The sequence below is a fragment of the Clarias gariepinus genome, chromosome 26 (genome assembly GCF_024256425.1).
Source record: "Clarias gariepinus isolate MV-2021 ecotype Netherlands chromosome 26, CGAR_prim_01v2, whole genome shotgun sequence".
NCBI lineage: Eukaryota > Metazoa > Chordata > Actinopteri > Siluriformes > Clariidae > Clarias > Clarias gariepinus.
In genome coordinates, this window is record NC_071125.1 from 6,114,932 (window position 1) to 6,127,353 (window position 12,422).

The following is a 12,422-nucleotide window of genomic DNA, read 5'->3' on the forward strand; positions in this document are numbered from 1 at the left end:
AACGACTCTTTTTTCGAACGAATCGATGCGCGAGAGCCTTGATTTGTATCTACATTGTATCTTTATTGTATCTATTTTCACATTATAAGTGGAATCAGTGCGCATACACGTGCAGCAATTAAAAACAACTTTGTGAGAAATTTGATTCACTTAAAGTGATTTGTCTTAAAGAGTCGATTCACTCATATGACACGTTATGGACGTCTAGAATTCTCTCCGTGTCCAAAATGCTTCACTAATCTCCACACAAATAACTAATGGATTAAGTGCCTTATGGGTATTCACTAGCCTTTAGGGCAGGGCTTTTAAAATCTTCACTTCACTGCAGATGGACCGCAGTGAACAAAAGCCTGGATTTAAACTTACTGTCCACTTTAATAGGAACACTTGTCACCTTGCACCTCCAGGTTCGAGGCGTCTGTGTGTGGAGTTCGCATGTTCTCCCCATGCTCAGTGGGTTTCCTCCTGCAGTCCAAAAACATGCAGATTAGTTTAATCGACGCTTCCAATTCGCCCATAAGTGTGAATGTGCGTGTGAATGTTGACCATAGTCATAAAAATGGGAATAAACACAATGGTCACCATTAGCTTCCATTGTCCCTAGTTGGACTATAGTTCCTAGACGGATGGATGAATGGAATTTGCCATTAGTGTGTGTGTGAGAGACTGGATGCAATGGACTGAGACCTAGTCCAGGGTGTCCCCCGTTTCATGGTGCAAGTCTCATGGGATTGGCTCCAGACCGTCCATGACCCTGTATACAGGATCTATCCATCCATGTAGGAACATCTGTAGTCCAACTAGGGACTGTGAAGTCCAATAGTGATTACCATTGTACTTATTTCCATTTTTACCACAGTGGTAGGACCTTTTGTCAGCATTCACATACTACAAGCAATTTGGGAGTGCTAATTAGCCTAAATTTCCTTCGGACTGTGGTACCAGGAGGTAACCCACCAAGCACAGAGAGAACATGCAAACTTCTGTATACAGGATAAAGTTGGATAGACAGTGAGTCAATGAGTTAGTGAGTGACTGCTCGTTTGAACAATTATACAATCAGCAGAGAATCAGGAGCTAATGAAAATAAAGAGAAATATGATCTTTGTTGGCGCCACAGTGGCGTCATGATTAGCACTGGGGCAACGCACCCCCAGAGTCAAGGGTTTGATTTCCCGCCTCGGGTCTGTGTGTATGGAGTTTGCATATTCTCCCTGTGTTTGGTGGGTTTTTTCCGGGTAGTTCAATTTTTGAACACAGGATAAACTGGTATAGAAGATGAATGAATGATGTTTGTGATTTTGACTGTAGTAGGGGTTAGGGTTAGGGTTATAACAGTTACAGTTATAGTAACAATTAGAGGTTGTTCTCTTGGGATTTTATGCACAGCAGTCATAATATAAAATAAATTAATAAATAAATAAATCCAGTGGCGGGCATTTCTGTGGATGATTGAGATCTAACTGATTTGAGCTGACATACACTAACTCTAATATTCACTCTTTACAACCAAGCAAAAACGAATCCCAATATATATGTTGAACGTTAAGGTGGAGGATCTACAACAGTGGACGACCATATTGGGTTCCTCTCCTGTCAGGCAAGGACAGGAATCTGAGGCTCCAGTAGGCACAGCCTCACTGAAATGCTGCCTGGTCTTTTTCCAGTCTTGAACCGTCCACTTTTGGTGAGATCATTGAGTGGAACTTTAGTTGCTATGATTATATAGGCCAAGATGTTAGTTATGTACACAGATAGTTCCTTTTGAAATCTGTTCTATATGAGTTACTCTGTCGTACTAACAGCATGAAACCACATTATAAAAGTGTCTTGTTTCAGTGTTGTTTTTGACCTTAAACATGAGTGTGATTAATTTACCAGTCTTTTACTTTTTTATATTCTTATAATTCTTATAAGTCCACTTTTGACCTTACAATTTAAAAAAGGAAATGTGGCCTATACTCTGTAGCCTCCCTGCTCTGATTCTCATGGGTAATAAATGTTATATAATCTTGACATAGTACTGATGTCAAAAGGCAAATTTTAGTATTCATCTTTGGCCGCATGCCTAGGTTTGAGCTTATGGGCTCGTGGGCCTCCATATAAAATAGTTCTGGACTTGCCCAAGTGACAATTTGTTTTCTCTTTAGTCATATTTCCATTTTCTTACTTATTTTATTAATTAACAGCCTTTTGAACAGTCCAACTCTCAGAAGTACAGCATTTGTCAAATAACTAAAAGAACTTGCTGGGATTTCACTGTGCACTGAGTAAACTCCACTGAGCGTTCTGGCAAGCATAAAATGGGCAAAACTCTCAAAATAGTGACCAGTCCAGTAAATATAGTGCAGTTTGGGATACGTCCCATGCACCAAAGGGAGGCTGTTCTGGTAAAACATCACCCCATGAGATACTGTGTGTGATCCCTCCTGTCATCGTTATTCTATTTCTCTGTTTTGAGACAGGACCAACCTGCACAATTACAGGTCTTATATAAAGTAAAGTATAAGACCAGTGTATCTATGTATGGGTTAAGAATAAAAGTAGGACAATTAGATACACCCTGAACAACAAAGCAGAAAGCAAGGCATAAGCAATCCTTCTGGAGAGGGAACTGTAAATACAGATATAATGATCGCTTAATAGCTCCATCATGTGGTCAGGTTTAAAATACAGCATCATGGCTTTTTAAAATATAGTACATAACATTTATTATCAAATGTAGGTATAAACATTAATGTGCAAAAAAAAAAAGTCTACATCTTGAAAAACATGTTATTAAAGACAAACATTTGTCTACAAGATGTCCAGTGCTCCTGGGATAGCCTCTGTATCCACTTATTAAGGATTAGTGAATTCAAACAAGATGAGGTGTGTAGTAATCCAAAATAAAAGCAGAAAAGGGTTTTTAACCTCTTGTTCTTGTAAACAGTACTAAATACGTGCAACAGTTTAGAGGCTCAGTCATTCTGTGCATGTGTGCATGTGTTTCCAGACAATAGCTGAATATATTTGCAGCAGTGTGTCTCTGCAGGAGATTATGAAGAGTTCAGTGTCACTGTTGTGGCTCAGTGTATATGCGGCTGATGAACTGCAGTGGTGTCTATGCTGGAGGTGCCAAGAGGACTCTGAGCGACAGGGTTTTCAGTTAGTTCAGTCAGTGGTCCATCCGTCTGTCTTATACTCACTCGCCAACCCACTGGAGCCGCACCTGAAACCAGCACACCAGCAGAAATGACATGTTTGAGCCAAGATTTGAATTCGGTTATTGTGCAGCAGTGAAAAGTTAAGACCTCGTTTGGCTCAGTTCATGTTTCATAATCCAGACCTGTTTTTCTTCAGTTTATTTTTTTGTGGTCTTTTATATTCTATGATCTTATTCAGGAACATTTTGTTGATTCTTTTTTTTTTGTTCTCATTGTGTAATCAAGATTCTATTAAATTGCACGGTTCATTGGTGGATTCAATCTTTCATGTCTGTTTTGTTCTGCGTCGTGAGTTTACAAGCTGACCACAAAGTTCTGTGTCTGTTTCAGGATGAGTTAAAGGGCAAAATCTTTCTTATCATGCTTTCAACTTTGTTTTTGCTGCATGGGAAATTTTGGGATTTAACATTTAACAGCAGCCCAGGAGCATCATGTATCATTTTTTCCTCCCTTTTTGTTCTCTGAATCAGTGAATAATGTGAATAATTTTAGCATGCATTTTGCCTAACTTTTGGATAAATCATAAAGCAATAAATTGCACCACTTGTATAATATTAGCCTTTTATTCATTCAACTGTATACCAGTTATCCTGTACAGGGTTGAGGAAAGCCTAGAGCCTATCGAAAGAGACTTTGGGCACAAGTCGAAGTATACCGTGTACCGGGTGCCAGTCCATTGCAGGGTACACATACACAGTACAGGCAATTAGCCTACTCTGCATGTTTTTATGATATTAGAGGAAACCAGAGTACCCAGAGGAAACTTACAAAGACCCGAAGTGGGAATTGAACCATCTGTCCTGGAGGAGGTGTGAGGCCAGAGTACTGATAACCGCTATGCCGCCATGCTGCCTTTGTTAATTTTGTGGAAGTAAATGAATGAAGAATGAATGCACACTACCTGGAATCATTTGTATTGCTGATTTTGAGCCATAATTTGAACCGTTCTCTCCATCAGCTGTCTGAGCTCTCATCTGCAGCAAGAATAAGTTACAACAGAACATCGGTAAACAGCAACGCTGATAGAAAAGTGATAATCTTTATAATAATCTCAAATAAACCTTAGAACAGATGGTTCTTGAGACAGTTGACTGTCCTTTGTCTTGATACCTGAAGATACTATAGAGAAGAGAGAAAAAAAAAAAATCTATATATTTTTTATTATTAAAATATGCCCTTGCCCTTAATCTAGATAAAATCAATATGTAATCTGCATTAGGGATTAATATATTCTTTTACACAATGCAGCATGATTGGCTCTTATATTTCACAGTTTCATTGAATTTCAATTATTATTATTATTATTATTATTATTATTATTGTTGTTGTTGTTGTTGTTATCAATTCATTAAATAAATACAATTATTATTTAAAAATAAAGAAATAAAAAATGGCCAAACATCAATAGTGTATAATCAATAATCATTTTTAACCAGTTACATTAATTCAGCTCAAAGGCTTAGAATCAAAAAACACATTTTAATGTGCATTATCAGTTAGTTATAAACCCTTACCCTACTGGTTTTCTCATGTAATTTACCTTGATTTGCCAGACATTAGTTCATTACACCCTAGCGACATCTTAAAAGGTCCATTGCTCTAAGAGAAGAAAAGTAAACGTCATGAGCATTACAGGTACAGGACAGGGACACCTTACAGCAGACCAGGGCTGTTTAAAGACTATGACACACAATCTGGTCATAAGGTGGAAAACGTTAGTTTAGTTTAGTTTAGCCTATTTATATTTGAAAAAAATATTATTATTATTATTATTATTATTTATTTATTTTTTTTACAGTTGGGTTAATCTAAATTATATGGCCTTGCCTAGGAGGAACAACAGGGTAAACTATTAAACTAGAACAACGCTTAGCCACCACCTGCAGCCTAAGAAGTGAGAGTAATAAAGAAGCATGATGTTGTAAAGTCCCTGATGTGGAGGGATGATGTTACCTGAGACGCATCTCTGTTAGAGGATGACGGGTGTGTTGCTCCTTCCTCCTGCTTCCTGGAGCTCTGCAACTGACGCTGCTTCATTATGTACTCATACGTGCTCATGCCTTTATATACTACAGATAGTGAAAGAGAGAGAAAGAGTATGCACTTGATCAATATGAATTTTAGACCTTTTTTATTCATTGCATGCAGTTTAATACATAAAAAAAACATACATTTCATCTTTAAAAAAAAAGATCCTTGTTACTGACGATTTATTTGTTAATTATAAGTTATTACTGTATAAACTTCCTCAATCTCTAATGAGATCCCTGACTCATTCAATTCAATGACTTTGATTGCAAAAGCAAATGACCAGGCTATCTTTCTGAAAACCCCTGGGACGTGTGCACTCACACAGATATATATGAAAGATCAGTAGGTGGCACAGCATTAGCAATGATGCGAGTGCGATGATGACAGTGATCGCAGCCAACACCAGGAGACTGGCAGAACTGGTCTGTACTGGTGCCTGGGGCAGGAATGCCAACCACGTCATGCTTCCATTAACAGCTGTGTAGAGAAATTCATATTTAATTAAACACAAATATTAATACAGGATGTATATTATTTATGATTATAGTAAGTGTCTTTAAGCAACTGAACACTGTTAGCCATACAGTACTCACCTTTAATAAAACACCTTGGAGTTTTTTTGCTACTGGATACCATCCTATTTTTGGGGAGGTGAACTTTGTCACCTGTAGCTTTTTTCCATTGTAATAAATGAACATAAATATTGTGCCGACATCCTCGAAACTACCTCATAGTGCACTTGGAGAAAACAATCATTCTCAACTTCTCCCCATTTTTTGATCACAACTGCATTTAACAGAATCTTAGTTTATGCAGAATATTAGTTTATGCATCCTAATTTCCATGATCAATAGAAGAAGAACCCGCATAATATGTGTGTGTGTGTTTCTTTGTATTCTTGTGGCCTACGATGAGTTGACACCCCACCTATGGTGTACCCACCCCGGCTTGTGCCCTAAAGATTATCACGTGTAGCATCTTTTCGAACTGCTCACACACTTAGGACAGCGCTATCCACTCCTCCCGCTTACGTGAGCTCACAGACGCCCCTGATCGGCTGTAGAGCTGTAATTAATGTGGGAGCACTAAGCACCTGGAGGCCCCAGCAAATAGATTCTTGAAAAACTTCTCAGCAACTTGCGGGAGAGATGCATCTGTCTGTAGGATCTGTACACACAATCATTCCCCATTACAGAAACTCAGATGGACCTCGCTCCTGACCTCGCTTCAAGTCATTTCCACATGTTTGGGGCATTCAAGGAGCTCCTGAGGGAAGTGTAATCATGGCTATAGGCAGTAATGAAATGCTGGGATAAGTGCATTAGTGTAGCAGGGGATTTATGCAGAGAAATAAAGGTGTGTGTTCATAACCGTGGTCAATTATATTGTGCAATCAAAAGTCCCAGTTTGACTTGAACATCTTTTGGATATCGAAACTTCACTGGCAAAGTTGGTGTGTAAATATTTTAAGTACGTGTGTAAGTGTGAATACTTTTATATTTAAAACCTAAGCTGACAAAGACTTTAGGATTATTGACCTGAACTTTGAATCTTCTGGCCTTGTGTGACATCATTTAAAAGATGTGGGTGTAAGGACCATCCCTAGAGCTCTATTGAGCCTTCTTCACTCTCATTCGGGATGCAACATACATATGAGATGTACGGTAACACCGAGTTGCTTATAAGGCTTGAGACACTGAATCCTGGGTTAAACAGGTGCTCACACTTTCACCTTGAAAAGCTGCTGCTGTTCGAAGAGCTGCAGGATTCACCAAGGTTTCGATGAAGACGAACGAGATGACCAGGATGAGGAAGAACACTCCGCAAACAGCCGAAAGCACAGTCATAAAAAATAGCCTAGAGATAGAAAAAACATGATCTTTAAGAATCTATTGTTTATTTATAATGATTTCTCGTGCAAAGGGATGTTCCTGTTCCGGATATGTACCAGTAGTTCCTACTCCCTACGCAATTGTTGAGCCATTTGCAGTGGTGGTCGAAGTCTGCAATGCACTTGTTGCAGCTGCCGCAGTGTTTCACTTTGGATCCCCTGCAGAGAGACAGTACACACAAGCTGACTCAGACATAATGCCGGGCTTCTCCTTTGTTGTAGCAACAGTTCTAGCCAAAACAGCAATACAGGATATAATGCTCCTAGTGTGAGGCGATAATTAAAACCATACAGTCACATTACAATAGGATCCAAGGTAGCTGCATTATAAAACAATCCAACGCTTATCCGTGTAGGGTCACGGGAGGCTGGATCATGGTTCCCAGGGAAATTCTGGACACAAGGCAGGGTACAGCCTGTACATGGTGCAATTATAAGCACTGTATATGTACAAGCACACATGGACTCAGACTACTGACAATTTAAAAATGTCTACATGGCATGTTTTTGGACAGTGGAAGGAAACTAAAAGAAACCCATCTTCACATACACGGACCTGGGGCAAGATTCAAACTCTCATCAGTGCTAACCACTATGCCACCGTGCTGCTGGCTTTCTAATCCCTAGATTAAAAAACGTGCAGAGGAATTTCTGTAAATCAACAGCTTTTGTTTAATTTCATTCTCCATCCATTATACAGTATAAGAGCCACCCCTTATTTTCTTGCATTAAATTAAATTATCGTCATCGTCTCATCATCTATACTGCTTTATCCTGTATTCAGGGTCGCAGGTGGCCGGGAGCCTATACCAGAAGACTTACGGCACGAGGCGGGGTACACTGGACTGGACTGGGTGCCAATCCATCACAGGGCACACACACACACACACACACACACACACACACACACACTATGGGCAATTTGGGAACACCAATTAGCCTAATCTGCAGGTCTTTGGACTGTGGGAGGAAACCCACCCTGTGATTGGTCAAACTCCATGCACACAGAAAGACGGGAATCGAACCCAGACCCTGGAGGTGCAAGGCGACATTGCTAATCACTACACCACCCTGCCACCTTAAACTAAATTAAACTAAATGATGTAGATTAATTAAAAAATAAAACAAATAATTTACTATGACAGGCTGCGAAGTGCCTAAAGATACAATAAAAACATCGGTAGTTTATATAAATACTTCAACAGCAACCTCATTCCCCCTCTCGTCTGTTCCAACCACTCAGTATTCAGCATCACCAGTATACTAATCACCGGCCTGATCATCTGTCATCATCTGTACCTGTTTCTCACTGGTTTATGCCTTTAGTTAGATTTTTTTATGCTTGAATGATTCATAGGTCATGTGTGGCTTAACAAACCAAAAGCATTCCTTTTGAAACTGCTCAGGTATAGAGACTGGGTACCAAAATGTGTGTATATACATATATGTGTATGAGTGTATATATGTAAATACATATATAATTTGTATTTTTATTTATTATTATTATTATTATTATTATTATTATTATTATTATTATTATATGTAACTTATTTACAGTTTTTTTGCTTTAATTATTATTATTTCTTTTGTAATTTCATTTATATTTCTTAAAATTTTTTTTTAATCAGTTCCCCTACTTCCCTCAAAAGGCTCAGCCTTTGCCAGGCCACAGTTGTAAATAAGAAACCTGTTCTTAATCTGTCTTGTCTGGTTAAATAAAGGTAAATAAAAAGTATATACAGTAAAATAATTATCCATAAATGATAGGTTTTTAGGATTTGTCAAAATGTTTTGCATGTATAGGAATTATTGGTGTGTCTGATGCTTTATTCAAACTTTTTGACAGTATTCTCCTGTTTAGCTATTTATTTTTTGTGATATTTTGCACTAAGGCAGTGTGTTTTAAAGTTTTTTCTTTTCTAACTATTTGGTCCTACTATGACACAGGACATGCTTAGATTTTATGTGACAACATAAACAACAGTTTAATCTAATTCAGATATTCTTGTGTAAATAATGGAAGAAAAGAAACATGGTGTCCCACAAGGGTGTTTTCTAGGTCACCTTCTATTTTTCCTGCAAAGTAATAGTACATAAATAAAACAAATACATACACATCGATGTCACACAGGTTGCAATGCTGATTGTGTATGACATGTGGTTGTTTCTTCCTGTCGAACACAGGCATAGGGCTGGAGTAATCATTCTTCACACGCACAGCGTAGTCAGCCGGATCCATAGTCACCGCTGCCAGGTGAGTCAACAAGTGCAGGAAGAAGGTTGTACCAATTACCTGGTTGGAACTATGTTAAGGTTTTATATTTAATCTTTAGATACACGGTAAACTAATTAACTTAGTGAAAGTATAATGACTCAGATCGAACCCAAATCCAAATATGTACAGTATAGAGTGAGGTTATTAGTGTTATTATTATTATTAATTAAAAAAAATCCCATTAGCAGTTCAGGGTTAAGGTGACTTGCTCAAGTGACAACTTGGTGGTGCTGGGGTTTGAACCTGGGACCTTCTGATCTGTAGTCCAATGCCTAAAATCTGACATCACTTGCTTTGACAACAGTAGGCATTAGCAAAAGAACGTAAAAGGCTGAGCAGGATACTCCATATGAAATGTAGTTCCATGGTGAAGGCAGGAGTGGGATATAAACCCCAAAGCCTACAACGGCCAGGAAGCCGTAAACGAGCCACGCCACAGGTTGGAGAACATGAAGTGGTAAAGACCATCCGTTTACTCTAGAGTGAACTGGCACTGCAACGAGTTCGTTCCTGCTTCCTCCGCGCGTGGGCACGGTGCGCCTGAACTGCCGCTCGAAACAGCTGACCTGCAACACAGTGAATTAGCTTTACAACACTCTCATGGTGCACAGTCTTTATATGTTAACTGCATTTACAGTATGATGTCATTACCATTAAATCTAAGGAAGGTAAATCTCGCTTTCGGGACCAGCGCTAACATTTGCATGTAGTATCATATGCATAATAATCATATCCTGTGTGATTATGAATTTAAATTTTAATTAATTAGTTATAGTGATTGTGTGGATTAATGTGGGCTTTTGAAAGACATACTGTAGAAGTCACGCCAACTATAGTAGACCTAACAAGCATATAGGCCTGATCTCAGATACACAAGCCAAGGCACTTTTAACGGGACTGATAGATCGTAGCTCGTTTACTGGCACCCTCAGGCGCTGACGCCACCCTTTTCCCTGGCACTAACATGCATCACGGCGATTCCTGTTAAGGCGATCTTTACTAAGACTGACAGCTTGTAGATGTCATTAAAAATTTGCTAAATAAAACCAATTTTATAACTAAACACCAAATCACTGACCATGGGATGCTGTAATTTAATACTGCAGAGATGCCGTATAACCCGGCTCGTACTGTACCTCTATAGTTTGCAGTTTGAGCTCTCTAATCCAGGATGTTTCTGTCTTACAAGGCTAATCATCAACTCAATCACATTTGCCAGTGAAATAAGCTATATATGAAAATTGATATGAAAAAAAAAAAAACGCATTTCCTGTTTTGGGATAATAGCTGATTGTGTTCTAGGTACAAACGTCTAGGGGCATAACAGATTATTACCCCACCGTAGGTGCTCTGACTTTTGATTATGTTTTTTTCCCGTAGGAAGAAACAAACTTTAACTCAGGGTTGTTCTTTAGACAAACTTAGCAACCCGATTAATGCTAGACTTGTTTAACTGTAGGGAGGAGTTCTTTGTGCCAATCCAAGTGGAAAATGTGTTGGGTAATTCGGTTGCCTAGCAAACATAACCAGAAATCTCATGTCATGTAGTACGCTCCTGCTGAGTCGGGCTGGTGTTTGGTCCACCGTGTACCTGCATCAATCTTTTAGCTGTATTATTCTATGTCGTGTTCCTTTACCTTATAATTGATAATTGATCTGTTTTAAGTTGAGACCCGAAATACCATTTATTCTGTATTTAGCATACATTACTTTTATTTTTTTTTCACATTCGAGCTACATCAGTTTATTTAATGCCTATTTCTTATGTTTAGTCCATCTTTTACCTCCCGTTATTGTTTTTTTTTTATATATATATATTTTACACTGCTATTTTAGTGCACTTGGTAAAAAGTTTAGATGCCTAAAATGTCTAAAACATTTATTCATATTCGTTCTCTTATTGAAAAAATTGTCCTGAATTTGTCTCCCAAATTTATTACCTGATTTTTTTTTTATTATTCAGCCCAGCTGTAACGTATGCAAATGGAAATATAAGGATATGTTTTATGTACAAAAAAACAAAAACAAATTTCATTACTATCATTACACATTTTAGTTGTTATATAGCAATAAAATGTTTTTATGAATCAAATATTTACACAAAAATATTCTTACATATTAAAAATACTTACATTTGTCATTTTATACCTCAATATCAATTTTATATGAAATAATTCGTCCTTCAGGTTATTTCCTAGAAAACATTATTAGCTCCATAGTCCTTATCTGGATAAATTCCCATTCCCAGTATATCCAGCGTTAGGTTTAACCAAGTTAAAACAGCAAAAAAAGAAGCATAATATTTTTGTAAAGAGCAGTTTAGTCCAGCATTGTGTCCTTAAAATAAACAAAGCACACCTCACATCCATGACTTGAAAAAAATTATAAATAAACTCGCACAGTAACTTTCCATGTGTGTTTAAGGTCGCGTTGAAGAAGTTATACAGGTGTGAGTCTCCTCAGGTGGCAAACTATCACCTGGATACTAGTGAAGAGTCGTTTAAGAAAGAGTCGATTCTTTTTTTGTTCAACTTTGAGAGTCGACTCAATTATAGACTAAGTTGAATCTTCTGCTACGCATCTGGGCTGAAATTTTATGATAGCAACCAGAATTGTAAAGTTGTAAAAATGAATAATTGCCACGTTGAATGCAGTCACAATTTCAGCAAATACAACAGATGCAACAAATGTGTATTTGTGAAAGCAGACACGACACATTGATGTTTAAAACTTTTTTAAACATTTAAAATTGTCATTTGCTTCACTTAAATAAACTCGTAAGTTAATTAAATTTATTGTATCTGTCTTCAAAGGAAAAGAATCATTAGAGAGTCCAAAGAGTCGACTCTCATCAGAGAGCCAAGTCAAATGATCTGACTCCCCGAGAAGAGACGAAATTCCCAGCGGTACTTTGCGCATGCCCAGTATGCAAATTAAAATGACATGGCTAAAAATAGACCAACCTGCAGGCTGAGCTATTGTTAGTACTTCTGACAGCAAGCAACACGCTTTGATACCA

The 12,422-nt window shown here is 38.0% G+C and overlaps 1 protein-coding gene across 1 annotated transcript; it reads right to left on the minus strand.

Moving 5' to 3' along the window:
* Positions 1–3,068: 3,068 nt before the first annotated feature.
* On the minus strand, positions 3,069–11,821 carry zdhhc11 (zinc finger DHHC-type containing 11). Its single transcript, XM_053488182.1, has 11 exons — positions 11,536–11,821; positions 9,748–9,969; positions 9,243–9,421; positions 7,186–7,287; positions 6,970–7,094; positions 5,559–5,714; positions 5,160–5,275; positions 4,747–4,805; positions 4,268–4,325; positions 4,108–4,180; positions 3,069–3,211 (listed from the first exon to the last, which is right to left on the minus strand). The coding sequence occupies exons 1-11, from the start codon at positions 11,542–11,544 to the stop codon at positions 3,069–3,071; spliced, it is 1,242 nt and encodes a 413-aa protein (XP_053344157.1). The 5' UTR covers positions 11,545–11,821.
* Between the last annotated feature and the right edge of the window lie 601 nt (positions 11,822–12,422).

Excerpts from the sequence above, each read along its gene's own strand:
- zdhhc11 (XM_053488182.1), bottom strand. Across the intron at positions 7,288-9,242 it reads AACCTGTGTGACATCGATGT|GGGATCCAAAGTGAAACACT; the intron begins GTATGTATTTGT and ends GTCTCTCTGCAG. Across the intron at positions 5,715-6,969 it reads AACAGCAGCAGCTTTTCAAG|CTGTTAATGGAAGCATGACG; the intron begins GTGAAAGTGTGA and ends TTCTCTACACAG.